The 19,581-nt window shown below is 39.8% G+C and overlaps 1 protein-coding gene across 1 annotated transcript in view; it reads left to right on the top strand.

The window, feature by feature from the left end:
* The first annotated feature begins 7,514 nt into the window (after positions 1 to 7,514).
* Positions 7,515 to 19,581, top strand: part of LOC149183919 (uncharacterized) — a 121,230-nt gene continuing 109,163 nt past the window's right edge. The window contains exon 1 of the mRNA XM_089415143.1: positions 7,515 to 9,431. Within this exon, the coding sequence (XP_089271269.1) occupies positions 7,658 to 9,431 (1,774 nt within the window). The 5' untranslated portion in view covers positions 7,515 to 7,657. The remainder of the gene's footprint in view (positions 9,432 to 19,581) is intronic.

Genomic DNA, 19,581 nt, shown 5'->3' with positions numbered 1-19,581 from the left:
AAATACCACCCAGATTCCCCAGGTCAACTCCTGTGTTGCTACTAGCCCTCAAACTCAATCTGAAATACTCACAATCGGCCAACCCAAATTTGTCATTTTCCTTATTCTTCCATAGCCACCAATTGGCCCAAGTAGACCCAATTGTGTGCCTTCTCAACATTTTAATTTTGTGCCCTTTCTTGTGTGGATTACCCCATAGTATATCACGCTGATAATCAAACTGAGCCACTAAGAGGGCTTGTAAGACAACATAAGATCCCAAGATATACAGGTTTGTCCAATCCCAAGCCACACATTGCCTTAATTTCCCAAGTCATTGAGCTTGATTCTAGTCTTTGTGAAGAGCCCAGGAAACCTTTTCTACAATGGAATTCCTACCAATATAGTCTTTGTATATGCCTATTCCATGCAATGAGAGCTAAAATGTTCCCCCAAACATGCACCCAAAATTTACCAAGTAACAAATAGGAATGGAAACCAAATTGGAGGGCAAAAGTCTCAACTAGAGAGGATGGCACACTGTGTAAGTCCTGACTACATGAACCTGCCAAACTCTTTGGCCTTTCTCGCGATTTCTTGTTGCCAGAGTGTTGATCAAAATGGAAACCCACAAAATTCTCTTGTTCAGTGTCTTTTGCAATTTTCGTCATCTTTCCCCAATCCCATATGTATCCAGAGTTATTGTTGCATGCTTGCTCATAATTGTCTTGCTGCCCATAATATTCATCAACATAAGTGAGTGTATGATGGCATGTTATACAATATCCTTTGGCCTGCGTCCCACATTTGAAGAGGGGGGTTTCTACCTTCTACATGGACCAAATTTACTCGGGGCACCATGACATTCATTGGGCCACTTACCTAATTTTTACTGTAAAATATGTCGTGTTCACTAACTAATCTATAATTGTTGAAAGTCATAATATTTTTATATAAATATTTTTATTAAATAAACTTTGCCATCTATTTTTTTTTAATACCACCATTCTAAGATGCCATTTACCTCTAAATGTCCTGATTGAAGTTGTAGGATTAATTAGTGCATTTGTCTGCTTCTTCATTTTGATTTCTCAATATATGAAAGTAAATTTTTTATGGAATGTATTCAAGGAGCATTCTTATTTGGTTTAAGAGGTTCGTCAAGTGCTTGTCTCAGAGCGATGTTCCTTTGTGTAAATTTCGTATGGTAATAAACGAATCTCTCAAAATTCTAATTTTAGACACCTATCATGTTGTAGACAAGATCAAAACATGTAACAAATAATGCATATTTTCTTGATTGTTTGTCATTGATTCAAGTCCCCATGCATACGTCTTTTTTTTTTGGAAGAAACACAATATCCTAATATTCCTTACTAAATCAAAGATATTTACAAAGCACAAGTTTATCTAGAAAGCACTAACCATAAGACTAATATGCCACAAAGGATGTGAGCTAGAGCTCAAAAGATCTTATTTAACTATAGAAGCACAACTTCAAAATAAAAATTGAGAATCCAACAAAAACTAAAGTTGACAGCGAGAAGAGATACCAAAGACTATTATAGGCCAGTGATAAGGAGCCACTCCTTCTAAGATCCTCTTCACAAAAAAGAAACCGAAACAACCAATACTAAAAAGACACCACAACCATGTCTAGAGTGAATCAAAGTAGTTGATAAAGACCAACATGGAGCCTATTTCCTTCATAAGATTCTTCCAGGAAAATAGACCCCAACTACATTAGAAGACCCTTCTTTGACAAGGTATCTTCCTGAAGATTGAATTCTCTAAAAACATGAAAGAAAGATATAGCTTGAAACTCTCTACAAAAATCCTCCACCTTGACCATCCAATAATGAAGATTCAATACTCGAAGTTTAGACTTCCCAAGAATCCAATCTATGATGATCTTGGAGTCCTCTCTAATCATTAAGTTAGATATAGATAAGTATTTTGCTATTAGCATTGTAGCTTAGGGAGCCAAAATTTCTTCTTTCGTATTTGTGCCCAAACCAAAACTCATTCTGGATTTGATGACATGATTTATGCCAAGGAGAATTATAAATCCACCTGCACTTTTGTCTTGTTGATTTGTGCAATCAAAGAAAGCAACAGGATAACAAATATTTACTATTGGGTTGGTGACATTCCGTGTGTGATGATCCTTAACATTAGGAGGGTATTCCCCCAAAGAGAAATAACTTCGGAAGTTGTCAACAACATATTAGGCTTAGAGTTTTTAGAAATTAACTTATTTCTCACCCCTTAGATTTTCTAGGCTATGAAGATCATAAGGGAGTGGAAATTTCTCTTATTGAAGTACTGGAAATGAAGACAACCTAAAAAGAAATTAAATTGTTCATAGGACTTAATACCAAGGGATTTCAAAAAGAGATCCACATAAGTCTTTCCACTTCACACCTAAGGAAGAGATGATCTATATCTTCCCCCCCCCCCCAACTTCTACAGAGGACACAAGTGTTTGGGCCTTGAAAACCCCTTTTCTGCAAATTATCGCATGTTATAATTTGGTTCATCAAAACTAGCCATAAAAAGGTTTTGATTTTCATAAGAAGATTCCATTTACATATATTGGAAAAACACCAAAGGGAATCCATCTAGTAGAAGGAATTTGCTATAGTTGAGTGTATTGAATGGGAAGATATTTCTTCATATGACTTCCTCTAATCCCTGACAAGCCTGTCTTTCTCCCCAGAAAGATTAATACCATTGAGTGACAAGTTAAGAACAAACCAATCCCATTTAGAAGCATGGTCACCATGGAGATTTACGTCTATGGATGAAAGCCAATGCCCCCCGATACAATCAAAGGGAAAGGAGTTGAAGGCTTGTGCCAATAGATTTATACCTTTGGAATTGAGCAAGGAGATCAAGGTGTCAGGCATAAAACATAATTTACCAGGACAAATTTGGCATCCATTACCAATATTCCATGATAACCATTTGTAGATCCAAAGAAAGGAGGCCATAAATTTTTTCCATACAATAGACCCAGAAACAAAGGAGGTTGTAGTAGCTATTGATTTTCGGACCCATTCATGCATTGGTTGGCTTTTAATGTACTTATCTTTTATGACTGAGCTCTGTAAACCACTACCTTCGATCACTCCCCATAGTGTTTTGGTTGTAAGAGCTTTCCCAAACCAAGAGAGGTTCTTGAGGCCCAAACCCCCCAAGTCTTTGGGCTTAGAAATAGTTTCCCAACCCACTAGATGGATTTTGGCTTTCTCTGCCTTACCTGACCACAAGAACTGAAACATTCTTGTCTGATTATACAGATAACAAAGGAAGGAATTTTAATTAGACTCATCTAGAAAACTGGGATACTCTCTAGCACCGATTTGACCAACACTAAACATCCTCCTAATGAAAGCCACCTTTAACACCAACAATTAATTTTTTTTTCGACCTTCTTAACAAGACATAACCAATCCTCCATCCTATAGTTGTTGGTCTTAAGCCAAAATCCATGGTATTTAAAACTTGAGTCTAGGTTTTCCATCTTATAGGGCCATATATTCAGAACGCTAGACATGATGGAATCCTCAATGTCATGAAGAAGAAAGCAAGATTTTTCAAGGCTCACCTCCATCCCTGAAGCCAAGTAGAAAATAGAGAATAATCATCTTGTAGATAGACCATTCCTTAAAATATTCATCCCCAAAAATCAGCACGTCGTCAACAAAAGGTAAATGGGAAACAATAATACCTATAGAGACCTTGATACCTTTTAGATTGCCCTCCCTTCTCTCCTTCAAAATAAGTTTGTTGAGTCCTTCAATAACTAGAAGGAAGAAAAGAGGGGATAAAGGGCACCCCTGGAGAATCCCTATGGAACAAGGGAAAAAAGAAGTTAGGGAGCCATTAATTAAAATTGCAAAGGAAGCTGAAGAGATGCAAGACATTATCCAGTTGGTGGCAAAAGAATTGAGACCAATTTGGATTAATAACATCTTGAGGAAGTACTAGTGGACTCTGTCATAGGTTTTCTTGAGGTCTAATTTAAAAATGAGAGATTTTATCTTCTTGTTCTTTACGGAATGAAGGAATTATTGTGTTGTTCCAATTGCTTCGTAGATTTGACAATCAAGCAGAAAATCAAACCATTCCTTGGATATTACAAAGGCCAACTTATCCTTGAGATGATTTGCTATTGTTTTGGAGATAACTTTGTATACAAAATTACACAAAGAAATTGGGTGAAATTGCTCAAAAGAGAGAGGTTTGGAAGACTTAGGAATTAAGGCCCAGAAGGAAGCATTAATGGAATTAGTAACTCTAGCGTTGAATCTATATTCCTCAACTACTTTTAGGAGATCATTCCCTAGAAGGTCAAAAAAATCGTAGAAGAATTCAACATACCAACTTTTGGGACCAAGGCTTCTATCTTTAGCATAAGACTTGAGGACTCCATCCAATCCTTCTAATGAAACAAGCCAAGCAATAGAAACTGCTTCATCATCAGAAAATAAACAGGGGAAAAGATTAATCGCTTGGAGTTGTTCCATCAGATTATTAACCTAGGGTTGCTTTAAGAGTTGAGAAAAATGAGAGATTGCAACATGCTTAAGACCATTTGGATCAACAATAGTTGATCTGTCATAACCTTTCAGTTCCCAAATGGAGTTTACTAACTTTCCTAAAAGAGACATATTTGTGAAAAACTTTGTATTGTCATCCCCTTTGGAAATCTGGATGACCCTGCTTTTGATTCTCCATTCTTCTTCTTTTAACTTTAACATGTGAAGCTTTCTCGACTGTAAGTTGCACAAGTGATCTTTGATTTCCAAGGAGAAACTATCTTTGAAAAAAGAGTTATTAAGGAGGGTTATTTCCTCTTTCAGCACATCCATCTAAAGGCTTAAATCATTTTTTTCTTCCTCACCCAGCTCACAACCAATTTTTTCAACTTATTTAACTTATAGGAAAAGGAATCCATATATAAATCAAAGGGGGGTACCTCCAGAGAGAGCAAAAAATCTCTTACCATCTTGTTGAAAGATTGATCATCCAACCACATTTGATTAAACTTAAAAGGAGGAGGTTTAAAGGAAACTTGAGCCTCAATCTCTAAAAAAATAGGAAAGTGGTATGAAATACTGTCAGTTCTTATTCATGATTTGTATCTACCGAAACAAGGAATAAGGCTCTCATCCAATAGGAAACAATCCAACCTTTTTGCAATCCCATCACTATTAAGTCTTCCATTTTTCTAGGTAGGGGCCAATGGAACTGGCCTGAGATTAATAAGGTATGCTTCCTGAAAGAGAGAATTGAAATACATTGCAAGGGGATCCAACTTAACTTTTCTTCCCCAAAATTTGTTTGTGGAGGGGGTAAGCTTTAAGTCCTTTGCAAGAATAAGCTTATTACTACTCAAAAGATCATTATTCTAAAAAGTGTCCCAAAAAAACCTCCTTTCAGAATATGGATCACAACAATTTACTATTGTCACTAAATTAGGAAAACCCTTGAGCTTACCTTCAAGAATGATTCCCACTTTGGACTGAAAGGTTGAGAAAGAGGCAATGGTAGGGTCCTAGATCGCAACAAGACCACCAGATTGTCCATTTGTGTCTGATGCACAAACACACGAGCCTAAACAAAATTTGGAGTAAAAATCCCCAGCTTTAGGTTCGAAGACTATTGTTTCCTGAAAAAGCATGACCGAAGGATGGTGAGACTCTATCAATCTCCTTAGAGAGAGGGATCTAGGGCTTCCCCCCAAGGCCTCTAATGTTTAAAGATAATATTTTCATTCTAGACTGTCTTTCATGGACGACAAAGCTCCAAGGGGTTGGGAAGAGAGGTTACTATAGTCACCATGAGAAGGGACTTCTCTGGCTAGATATTTTTTGTTGTCTTTTTAATTCCTGCGAACAGTGATGAAGGTTTTAGAGAGAGAAGGAAATTCCATCATTAGGGGAGAGGAGGAGGATCCATTATGGATCAATAAGGGAATTGGGTGAAGAATATCACAAGATGTTGAAATGGACGAGACTAGAGGATTAGAGCCACGGGAGCAGGGGTTAGGGAGGGCGAGGGCTGTGAGCTAAGAGGATGCTTGGGGTGGAATAACAAAGATGAGGGAGGAGGACAAAGGAATATGGGGGGGAAGGGCCCAAATCTAAGGATCTAGAAGGAACTCGTTGGCGACTTGGGATGGGAGAATGAGTGGAATTATTAAGGGAATATGAGCGAGGGTCAGAGAGATAAGGAAGAGAGGGATTTTCAGGGTTCAAAAACTACCTAGAGAGGGATGAAGACATAGGAGCACGCAAAAAGTCAAAATTGGTGACTGACACAACCAACAAAGATTTAGGAGTGTTATTATTAACATTGTTCAAACCCAGAACCTCTAAAGAGTTTTTGAGAACACTAACCCTCGATAAAGGATTAGAACAGTTGGGCACAAAAATATGATTAAACTCATCCATCATAGCCATGTCTTCCAGATAGAGGGAAGAAATTAGAGAGTCATGTAAGGGAGCTACCTGTGTAGAGAAGGCATCAAAGACAAGAAGGTCAGGGCAACTTGAGGTTGCGCTCCCATCCTGCACGAGCTCCGTAGGTTCAAAGGGATCAAAATATGACTTTGGCTACCCAAATTTCAAACCCTGCAACCTTAAGTTGGAAGATGCATGACGTTCTGGAAAGGTATTGCCTGCTGACCCTGAAGGGGCTACTGTAAAACTAGGAGCCAAAGAATCAACTCGATTAGGCAAAAATTCCAACATATCTTGGAATGCCCTGTGCATATGACCATATCCCTTTCCTCGATGCAGCCGCCTATAATCCTTGCATAGATGACCTAAGTTGGTCGCAACCAAAGCATCTAAAATAAGTTTTTCAATAGTCCAGAGGTTAGATATAAGTCATGCCACCACATAAGATAAGCAATTCCTCAAGGATGTTGGCCTCTGAATCCAATTCTACCAAAATCTAGGCAACACATTTGTCAAACTCCACTAAAGACTTGTTGTCGAAGTAGATGAATATCCCGAGAGCATTGGCAAAACTAACAAAAATACTCCACATCCAGAGCTCAAAAGGAAACCCTCGCGATTTGACCCAGAAGTAATTGAGGCGGGGTTTCTCGCTAACAAGGTTAAAACTAACATGTCACCTTTAAGTCTATAAAAACCTTTTACCAAAAAACCATGAGTTGAAATAGATTTTGATTAAATCTTCCTCTGAAGAAAATAAAATGCAAAACAATCATTTTCTTAATGCTATAGGAGACCCCTCTCGCTCCTCCCAACCCTTTTAAACATTAAAATTTTAAGATTAACCATATTCAATATTTCACAAAAATGCTTTTTCTTTCCTTTCAAGATATCACAGTGGATAATATAAATGATATAAATTGGTTGTTTGACAAATACCCACATCATTCTTAAAAGCACCCACCTAGGATGTGGTATAGAAAATTCTCTGGATATTTTGTTTATTTATTAAAAAAATCATATGGTCCTTTGTTTATTTATTAAAAAATTCATATGGTCCTTTGTTTATTTATTAAAAAATTCATATGGTCCACCTTCATGTTCAAACCAGTGATTGAACTCGTGGATGCCAAATTGTTGAAGCCGTTGTTGGTGACGAGAAACTACTGTGGACAGTTATGATCTGTTAGGTTGCATTGCCTTCTGTAATGGATTTGTTGCCATTCTGGCCGGCTTCTTTATCCATAATTGCATCTCTGTGTCCGATTGAAACTTCCATCCATACAAATAAGAATCACACGCATCTGCATCTGCCCTTAGCCCTGCATACTAATTCTTATGATGTTTATGTTTATGGCCGTTGTCCTGTACGCACCTCTATTGTTGTTGCAGTAGCAGGGAAACAGCTGCGGAGGAATGAATTAAGGAGAAAGAAACAAGTTTCAGCAGACACCATCGTATATTGCAACCAAAACCAAAACCAAAACACACAGACGAATATACACGAAACCCAAAACGCTTTCTTATGGAAAGACATGATCAGAGATTCTGTAAAGAATGGCTCGTGCGAAGAAGCGCTGAGGCTCTATTATCAAATGCAACGCACAGATATAGAGCCAGACAAGTTGGTATTTTTTTATGTAATCCATGCATGCCGCGCTCTGTTAGCTCTGGAAGCGGGCAGGGCGATTCATCAAGAAATAATTGCAAGGGGATTGGGTTCGGATGTTTGTTTGGGTATTACACTCGCTTTAATGTATGCCAAATGTGGGGATTCAGAGAATGCGCGCCAAGCATTTGATAGAATGCCCAAACGAAATGTTGTGTCATGGAATTCAATCATTTCTCGTTATTCCCAGAATGGTCTACCTCATGAAGCCTTGGAATTCTTCTGTGAAATGCAAGTCCAGGGTATAAAACCGGACCCAATTACTGTGGCTAGTGTTCTTCCTGCATGTGCCGATTTAATGGCTTTGGAACAAGGGAAGCAGATTCACGGTTATGTAATGAGAAGGGGGTTTGAATATGATGTTGTTGTTGGCACTGGGCTTGTAAACATGTACGCCAAATGTGGGAGCGTTAACATTGCCTGCAAATTGTTTAAGAGAATGCCTCAGCGAAATGTTGTGTCATGGAATGCAATCATCGCTGGTTATTCCCAGAATGGCCATTCCAGTGAAGCCTTGGCCTTTTTCAATGAAATGCAAGTTCAGGGCATAAAACCCAACCCAGTCACCATAGCTAGTGTGCTGCCTGCATGTGGCTCCTCATTGGCTCTGGAACAAGGTAAGCAGATCCACGGTTATATAATAAGAAGCGGATTTGAATCTAATGTTGTCGTGGGCACTGGGCTTGTAGACATGTATGCCAAATGTGGCAATGTTAAAATTGCCTGCAACTTGTTTGAAAGAATGCCCCAAAAAAACGTTGTTTCATGGACTGCAATAATTGCTGGTTGTTCCCAGAATGGTCGTCCTCGTGAAGCCTTGGCATTCTTCAAGGAAATGCTAGTCCAGGGCATAAAACCCAACTCCATTACCATGGCTAGTGTTCTGCCTGCATGTGCTGATTCATTGGCTCTGGAACAAGGTAAGCAGATCCACAATTATGTAATAAGAAATGGATTTGAATCTAATGCTATTGTGGTCACTGGGCTTATAGATATGTATGCCAAATGTGGGCATATAGTCATCGCTCGACAAGTGTTTGACAAGATGTCGAGTCCAAATGTGGCCTCATGGAATGCAATGATTTTGGGATATAGAATTCATGGACATGGTGAGGATGCTCTCGCTCTTTTTTCCCAAATGCAGCAAGCAGGCACAAAGGCGGATAATATCACCTTCGTTGGTGTTTTGACTGCCTGCACTAATGCAGGGCTAGTAGATGAGGGCTGGCAATACTTTATGAGCATGAAGTCAGATTATGGTATTGTACCTGAACAGAAGCATTATACATGCTTGGCTGATCTCCTTGGGCTATATAGATGAAACATGGCATTATAAAAAGGATGCCTTAAGAAACAAATGCTTTTCGATGGGATGCCTCCCTCAGGGTCTGCAGAATTCATTGCAATATTTAGCTTGGAGAGAAAGCTGCACATCACCTTTTCGAATTAAAATCAAACATAGCTGGATCTTTGTGCTGAGAAGTGTAAACCATAGTCCAGTTGGGGTATGATTTTCTGTTAGAATATGTAAAAAGAAGGCGAATTCAACCGACGTGAATTTTTGGAGATCTAATTTTGTATATTTCTGAACCTAAACATATTTCTTCTGTCATAACTAGCATTGCCCATCGGAAAGGTGGAAACAATAAAGTGCGGAGAGGAATCACAATTTCTGTGGTGCAATTCCCAACGTTTCACAATCCCAATCCCGAGGAAAACATTGGAATGGCACCTTATGGATTGTGATTCCTCTGGGTGCTTTATTGGAGAGCAGCCACAATTTTGCTTGGAAAAAGAATTTTGTCTGGAAAATAGTGAAAATTCCAGTAAGATTTTTGATAAAATATGGCAGAAATTTTGGGAACTTTGAGTTACAGTTTTCAAGTTTCAAGATTCCAAGGGCTCAGGGTTTTTGATAGGGTTGAAAATAGCTTTCCAGGCGAAATTGTGGCCTTGATAGACAATGCCTTTTATTCCTTCCATCTTTAAAATGGGAAATGCTAATATGTAAAGTTGTCAAAAATCTATGCTGAGGAAGGCTGATGGGAGGATGTAGCAAAGTTGATGACAATGATGAAAAGTGAGAAAAATGAACAAACAACGATGACGTAATTTTATTGAAGTATATAGAGAGAGTTTCATGCATTTCTCGTTGGAGATGGAATCCATTCTCCATTTAAAAAAAATTATGCAATGTTGGAAAGCTTGTCCTAGAAAAAGAAGGAAGCAGGATATGTGCATAACGCAAATCTCGTCCTGCAAGATGGGGAGGAGGTGGTGAAGGAAAACATGCTATGCAGTCATATAAGCATCCAATGCAAGCGACGTACATCCACAAAACTCCTCAAGACAACCCTTCCAAATGCTCAAAACAAAATATAACAGATCCATACAAATCAGCTTCAAAATGAATAGGTCGACCCTAGGCCTCAAACAGGTAGGCTCAGATTCATTTTCATTTTTACAAATTACGCCTTCAGAGGTCAACCCCACAAAACAAAATCAGGTTTAGGGCTGCCAAGATCGGCTTGCTTGTGCACTTATATGCACAGTTTGGCCCCAATCAGAAAATTCACTTACTGATCATATATTTAAAGACAAAGCTCACTGTTTTATGATGTCAAGGTATTCATCACTAGGCCCTGCAATTGGGTGGCAACAGAATTGTCTACATTCAGCACCTTTCAATGTTTGAAATCTCAGGGCATAGAGAATAGGTTGGAAGTCACATTCAACATTATACTATACCCTTAGTTTGGTTTGTGCTCTGATTTGAATTGTTTTTATGATGGAAATTGTTGTACAGGTGTATCAAAGACGCTTCATTCATTGCTGGAGCACCCGTGTCTCTGAAATAGCCATCCAATTTTCTGCACTGATCCCTGGGGATGGGAGCTGCATGCTTGTAGAGCAATTACATATACATTTTGAATTTTCAGGCTCAACTTTATACTTATCCAAAACAGAGACTTAATGTTTGCTTCAATATGATATATAAACAGATGCATAATACAAGCCATTTGCCAACACAAAGAGGCTTATGGAAAAGGTTAGGCCTACCCATATACAAGCCATGTACATGGGGAATACAGTATCAATTCTTACAAAGGTATCATCATCACACTTTATATTTTGCAGAAGTATTCCAAACCTCATAATATTCCCAAATTGTAACAGCCTTCAACACTACAAGTTCACAACAGTCCATAAACGGATCAATAATAATATATCCATAAAAGTCTCCTTTGATATAGGTAGATGGAAGAATCAACTATCACATACAATACTACAGGAGTTATCTTGTGAGCCTTCTGCAACCTCTGGAGTTAGCATCTTCATATGCTTGATCATGCAGCATAAAACACTGTCCTCATATCCTTGCTCCAAATATTTTTTGTCATACTGAGCTAGGAATGACAACACCTTGTCGTTCTAAACTTCATTGACTATCTTTCTTTTGTTCTGCTTGAGCACATTGGGGTTTATTATACTATATATCTGATAAAAAATTATCATGAACCTCCATGGGTGCCTCTTTTACTGGAAGTTCCGTAGCATGCCTTGGTTCACTTCACAAATTTCAGAATACCTAGTTGGAACTTTTCATCCCTGTTTGATATGCTCAGTAAAGATGATGTAACAATGCATTGTTTTGGAACAGAGTTTTGCAACAGCAATACCATTGTTGTATCCTTTTCTGCATAGATAGCTTTGCTTCAATAATCCTGGGCCCTTAACTGTCTAAACTGACATCTTTTCTGAGTCCATTTTTCTCCAGCAGGCATCAGAAATCTTCATGCTCTGTTTTAACAACCCTTTGTAATAACAATCGATCCTGGACTTTCAGAATACAACTTACACTAAAAGAGGAAAGAGATCTGGCTTGAAACCTTTACTAGCTCATTCAACTTCTTCATGCAACTTCATCCCAATGATCCCCTTTATGTCACCCAACCATATGGTGGGTAACATTTGGCTCCAACTTGGAACAAGCATCCTACTTAGTGGCACTTGAGAATCCCAGAATCTCATTATTACTTCGCTATGCCATGGATGAAAATGCTAAAGTGAAATGCATGATCCAATTTAGGCATCTCAACATTTCTGGGGGAAACACAATTTCTCATGCTTATAGGCTGTTACCCCTTTCAGTGTAGACTCAAAAAATATACCTGGGTATCTGTTTAAGGCCTGTTTGTCCAGGCATATGCTCTTTCCAACCAGCATCAACATATTCATTGTCACACTTCTTTCTATCAACAGAGATCTTAGTATCCTCTCCTTTCTGCGTATGTTTTAACATTTGACAAACATTCCAGGTCTAGACAGGGTTAAAACCGAATCCATTCCCATCCTCAAGGTGTAATTTCAAGGGCCTGTCACAAACAATATTTGCACACTTTCATACCTACATGGAATCAAGGTTTAACGCATTTGAAAGTCTATTGGTTATGCAGAGACCTCTGTCTTGCGGATTTCCTTGGACAACAGGGATCCTATAGTCAATAGCTTTGAAGACTACGTAGTGCTGTTTGCCAGAAATATAAGTATCTATACAACCAACCCTTTCACCCTCAAACCAATCAGCAGCTGATTTGACTCTGTCAGTGACATTTTCTCCACTCTCTCGACAGAATTCAGATCTATAAAATCATCTTTATTGGGACAATCAACAAGGCCATAACCTTCAATTGTGAGTGCACCTTGCACAGTGGGTATGTTACAATTGCATTGGAGCAGACAATCTAGCGGCTTACAGGCTTTGTTTATATCTTGATGCTGTCGAAATTAAAATATTCCTGAACTTTCAGCTAGTTGTTCCTCTTCCATGATGTTTAATCTGCGGTGCCCTGGTCAATGAATGTGACAGCCGATTCATTAACAGGCGCAGCTTCTATTCTGCAGCCTTGCCTGGAACTTGAACAGGGTGGGCGAAGAGTGATTATTTACAGGCCTTCCATTCTGGATAATGTAGAAAACTAACAGATTTTTGAAGATGATGATCAGACTGTCAGATTTCTCAATGTCACAGAAGAGTTCGACGGAAATGAGCCTGATTTAAGAGAAGAAGATTCTATTGAATAATGGCCCTCTAACAAGATTCCCGGAGGTCTGGAAGCCCCGTTCAATCAAGATGATGCTTTCAAGGGATGAACAGATACTATCAGCCTTGAAGAGCATGGAGAACTTAACATAGGGACGCAGGTTGATCCAAAGATTATAAAGATTGGAAAGAACATTACACCAGAAGAAAAGCGGATCAGAAATTTTGTTACTGAGTACAGGGATGTGTTTGCCTGTTCATATGATGATCTCAGGGTGTACAGAGGCACCGTTATCCAACACACCATCCCTCTAACCAAGGATGCCAAACCTTTTAGGAAAAAGCTGAGGCAAATCAATCCTAAGCTGGCACCTTTGGTTAAGCAAGAGCTTGAAAGGGTACTCAAAACCCGGTAGTAGTTAGGAAGAAGACAAGTCAAGACAAGTCAAATCCATATGTGTGTGGATTTTAGAAACTTAATGCGGCCTCCATCAAGGATAACTATCCATGGCCCAACAAGGAAATGTTGTTGCAATGGATCACGAGATTTAAGATAACGTCCTTCCTCGACAGTTTCTTAGGATGCAATCAAGTTTTATTAAAAGAGGAGCATAGAGAAAAAATGGCATTCATGACTCCATGGAGTACCTTTGAACACATTATAATGCCATTTGGGTTGCAAAATGCAAGTGCTACATTCTAGAGGGCAATGGATTATGTCTTTCGAGATATTATGAAGAAAATCATAGAGGGCTATTTAGATGACCTCACTGTGTTAAAAAAAAATGGAGATCACATCAACTATTTAACATAGGTTTTCAAGAGATGCAGGAAGTATGGGATTGTAATGTTCCCCACTAAAATAATTTTGTTAAGAAGAATTCCCATTTTTGTAATTGGGCGTTGAGAATGTTTTGGCATGTAAACTTTAGGAAAAGTCGGTTGAGGGAGTCCCCACTTAATTTTTGGAGAAATGGAGGCCACCAACATTAGAGAAAAAGAAAGTTAAATTGGTAATGGGGATATGGGGGCCACCCAAAAGGAGAATTCAAATCCTTTAGGAAAATCGAGCTAGGGAGAAGTGTTAGCTTTGCTACATATCTCTACATTTGGAGGGCCAAGTACAAGCTTGGCCATGTGTTTGTGCTCAAAAGGGAGCTCACAACAGTCATCCTCCTTCTTCTCCTTTATTACACTTACTCTCCCTTAACTCCGCTATCTCTGCTTTTCTTCCAAAACTCGGTATAAGCCCCTGTTTCTTCAAGCCTCAAAGCACTAAGTTTAAAGCCCCATAGCATTGCCACCACATGACCTTGCGCCTCTGTAACCCACACTCGTCTCTAAATCATAGCCGTCGATTGCCACATCTTGATCCAATGGTTCCCCCACCGCATTCAATCAAAAACCTGTGCATTTGTTTCCCCACCGTCCGATCATCCCCGCCGCGATCGGACGATGTTCGTTTTTCCCGCTCCCGCGAATTGACAAGCCGTTAACTCGCGATCGAAAGCGGTTTCATTTTCCCCCCACCGCCACGCGTCACCCTCCGGATGGAATCGCGCGCCCTTGTACGTTTACCGCCCATCATTCGAAAGCGGTGCGGGCAATACCACTTACTGTTCAGACCCAATTTCCTGCTCAGTAGCGCCCATTCATCTTCGAAGCCCGATGACTGTTGGATATGTCCGCTCAAGATCCAACGGCTCACGATCATCTTCCGCCTCACCTTCCCGATAGTCCCCGCCAAGCCGTATCCGCCATCCATTTTTTCAATCCGATGGCCAATCGTGTTCCTCCATCCAGTTCGTCAATCTGCTATGTAGTCCACGTCCTTGAACTATCTTATGCACCCGAAGGATGAAGGTGACCAGTTACTAGTACACGGCGCATTTGCTCCTCAACAACCGCCTTCAACAGACAGTATCGTTAAGAAAGAAAAGGACAGAGCGCGAGCAGGTGAAGGCATTGAATAGTTATGGAATTCCATTCTGCACGACACTCCACCCGCCCGGGAGGACAACAGAGCACCTGAGAAGATCAAATCCATTCACTGAAGTAGGCGAATTGCATTAGAGACTCCATCAGGCAGTTAAAGCGGTTGGTGGTCAATTATGACCCCTCCATACTTAGAATGGCTGAATGCCTTTGTATTGAAACTCTATATATACCCAGAAACAAGATGTAATCAGGGTTGATGGTTGTTGTTTTGATGTAAAGTTCAACTTCTGGAGACTGTAATTACTTTGATACTTGCAACGTCTCGTCTTCATTTTCAGCTAATATAAGCTTCTTTTACTGTTAATTGCTCACTTTTCACTTCTATTTTGTTCTAGGTTGTGCCTGTTATGCAGTTTCATGAACTCTAGATGTTTAGTATTAGAGGAGTTGTCATCCTACCTCTGTGTTAAAATTTTGTAGATATCAGTGAATGTGTTGTTCAGGTTTCTGTTAACTTAGTGCCAGAGAGTTGTCATCCTGTCTGTGCATTAGGAAATAGATTTGCAGACCTTTGTACTGGTTGCAATCGGCCATCACATGGTCTTGTGCATCTGCTGGCGTGGTCAGTATTCTCCATATTCACCTAATCCTTAAACTGTGAGTAATTGGTGGTCTAAAGCCTTGTAGTCTGGGGGTGTTCACGCATGTCTGGAGTTAAGCATAGTAGAAGTGGTTATCTGGCTTGAACAAACATCATTCCTTCCATTCATCCATTTTCAACATTAAGTTGAGTTTGTAATGTTCCCAAGCATCTCTAAGCTACAACTTAGGAGAGTTTCTTGGGGTGATAACATTAATCGGCGCCTTTGCTGGGGATTGAAGATTGAAGCTCAGCTTCCCTAGGAGAACGACATAGTTCCAGATTTTGATGATAGACAAAGTCTAGGCACATTTTTGGTTGTAATCAGCTATCTGGCGACTCTACTGGAGAACCAACCTAGTGGCAACTCCACATTGCAGTTCTGGCTCAGTTTGTGAGGCACACTCGGAGAAATCCTCAGAAATCACCAGCGGACCCAGTGCCTGACCTTGAGAAGATTGCTAAGCAAAAGAAAACATCACAGAAAGGAGCATCAAGATCAGATAAGCTCAAGTAATCTTATGGATCCCTGCAAGAGAAGATTATAGCTGAGAATAGACAATTTGAAGAAATAGGGCCTAGCGTTGTTAGTGAAGAAATACCTTTAGAGATTCATAGAGCTCCTTGTTCATTTGGTTCCCCTTTGGATTTCAGTCCAAAGAAAACTTCCCATACAGTCCATCATATTCCCTTGTCTCTGTCATCTATTTCATTCCTTTTTACCATTCAATCTGCGAGTATCCTTCCACCTACCCCAGTGATGGCAGGCCAGCTAGCACCTACAAAGATGGAAAGAATCATAGCTGTTAGATATGGACCCTTGGTCTTGCCTGTTCCTTTGAATGCCATCACTGCAGGAGAATACCATAAATACATGCCTAAGTTCACTGGTACAGAGGGGGTAACCGCTGAAGAACACCTTGAATCTTTTTATAGTTATGCTGACAACCTGGATATCAGTGAGGATGATGTGTGGATGAGAGTATTTGTCCAGAGCCTTGATGGAGAGGCTAGAAAGTGGTTCAGAGAACTGATACCTAGGTCTATAACAGGTATTGAAGCCTTAGACGAGGTATTTTTGAAGTACTGGGGGGATAAAAAAGACTTGCTATATTACCATACTGAGTTTGGAAACCTGAAGAGGGAAAATGGGGAATCACTACCTGATTTTAATAAAAGATTCAATCATATGTATAGTAAGATACCAGCTGAAGTAAAGCCTACTCCCACCTCTGCCAAACTTGCCTATGCTAGTGCCTTTGACTCTGATTTCTGCTTGCTGTTAAGAGAAAGAAGATGTGCCACTCTCGCTGATATGCAAGATGCAGCTCTAGAGGTGGAATATAACATTACGGTTGCAAAAAAGCTCAAGAGTCATGCTGATAGAAGGAGGAAGAGAGGTGAGGCTTCTTCTTCTTCTGCTTCCTCTTCAGAATCTAAGTTAGACAAAATGACTAGAATGATAGAGTCATTGGCTGCTAAGATATCTAAGCTAGAGGCTGAACAGAGTTCAGGAAAGACAAGGCCTCCAAACACATTTGCTCCAAGAAACCCAAATCCATTCAGAAGAGCAAATGAACAGTTGCAAATCATTCAGAGGGGTAAAGAAGCAAATGAAGAACAAAAGGTTAAGGCCCTTTTCCAAAATGTAGTCATGGAGGAGGAGCACTTTGAAGATGAGGATGAAATTCATTGTATGGAAGATAAAGGAAGTGCTGCCTTTTTGACATTGCTTGCCTATGAAAAATCATTGCTGTAGGACCAAACTAGTCAAGAATGGGACAAAGAGGCTGTTATGTAGGTTGGTGAACAACAAAGATATAATCTGAGGTCAAAAGCAAACAATGTCAAGGAGAACCCTGTCCAAAAAGCTGTTGTTCCCACAGAGCAATAGAACATCAGACTGAAGAGACCAGCAGCTGATCCAATCATCCTCAAAGTGCCAGTTCAAGAGGTCAGAGGTCCTGACAAGTCGCCTTACCCTTTTAGCTTTGAATCAAAAGTCTAGAAGTTGAAAATATCTGTGCCTCTGACAGAACTTACAAAGAGTGAAGTTTTTATAAAGCATATCCTTGATGCTCTTGAGCTAAAAGCCACACAAGCCTCCACTGACTATGTCAATTTTCAAGATGATAAGCCTACAGTTGTGCTTAGTCCAATGACCGAACTTGCTAATGATAATTCCCCATCATTTTATGTCTCATTGACCATTCATGACAAAATCCTCCACAATTGCCTGCTAGATATGGGGGCTAGCCACAATCCGATGCCCAAAGCTGTCATGGAAGAGTTAGGTCTTGATATCACCAGACCATATCATGATTTATTCTCTTTTGATTCAAGGAAAGTAAAATGCCTAGGATTGATCAAAGATCTAGCCATTACCCTAACTCAGCTGCCCATGAAGAGCATGATGATGGATATTGTGGTGGCAGATGTCCCTCCTAAGTTTGGCATGCTGCTGTCCAGAGGGTGGATCAAGAGACTAGGTGGGACACTACAAAATGATTTATCTTATGCCATTGTCCCAGTTTTTGGAGGAGAAAGCAAGGGATTGTACAAAGAGGCACAATTGGCATACATCATCAATGATCAAAAGCATCCTTCTAATCATCCCATTTATGCTGTGGACACTGATTTTGGAGCATGCATTCTCCAAATAGAAGAATCCCAGAAGGCCTCAATGCAGATCAAGAAACCAGTGAATCAGGCCGAGGAAGAGAAAGGAAGTTTGGTTTGGGAGACGTTCTTTGATGGAGCATGCTCCAGGGAGACTGCAAGAGCAGGGGTGGTGCTGATATCTCCAAAACAAGAAAGTACACACCTGTCTTTTACGCTGGCTTTCCAAGTCACGAACAATATAGCATAGTATGAGGCTCTGATATTGGGCCTTAACGCAGCTAAAGACAGAGGAATCAGGGACATAACAGTGTTTGGAGATGCTGATCTTATCATTCAGCAAGTGAACAAAACTTTTCAAGCAAAGCACCCTAGGCTGAAAGCATACAGAGATGAGGTATGGAGACTCAAAGATTCTTTTGATAGTTTTTGTATCTCATACATTCCTAGAGTAAAAAATCAGCTTGATGATTCCCTTGCTGTGTCTGCTAGCATGTTTATCCCTCCCATGCCTCCCAGACTAGCTTATGAAGTTTAGATGAAATATAGAACATCCTTGCCTGATAATGTCCAGCATTGGAAAGTTTTTGAAGATGATGATGAGGTGAACAGGTTTCTGCAAGTCATTAATGAATTTTCTGAAATGCAAATTGATCAAGAGAATGAAGCCTTCGAAGAAAATTCCCAGCCCTGACTTAGAAACAAAATTGGCAAAAATAGCATTGTCTAATTACCCAACAATCATATACCTAAAGGCCTAGTTCCTTTAGAGAAGTTGTTTGACCAGAATGATGTGCCTTATAAGGTTGCCCGAAAAGAAGATCAATCTGTAGTCTGTGAGCACAACATAGGGAGTCCAGGTCAGCCAAGATACATAAATTTGTCCACTCGCCTGTCTGCTGACCAAAGCGCTGAATACTGCAATTTAATGAAGCAATTTGCTGATGTCTTTGCCTGGGAATATAGTGACCTGAAAACTTATGACAAAAAGATCATCCAGCATAAAATTCCTTTAGAGAAAGACACCATCCCTTTCAAGCAGAAGCTGGGACGATGAATCCCTTGCTCCTCCCTCTGATTGAAAAAGAAATAAAGAAGTTACTGGCTGCCAAAATCATAGTCCCTCTCAGATATTCAAAATGGGTAGCCAATTTGGTAGTGGTAAGGAAGAAAAGTGGTGAAATCAGACTCTATGTTGATTTCAGAAATCTAAACAAATGCT

This window comes from Pinus tabuliformis, chromosome 3_2 (assembly GCF_031772625.1).
Source record: "Pinus tabuliformis cultivar Carrire ecotype Pingquan chromosome 3_2, CPIR1, whole genome shotgun sequence".
Classification (NCBI taxonomy): Eukaryota; Viridiplantae; Streptophyta; class Pinopsida; order Pinales; family Pinaceae; genus Pinus; species Pinus tabuliformis.
The sequence above is the reverse complement of the archived record's forward strand: the minus strand, read 5'-3'. Positions and strand labels throughout refer to the sequence as shown.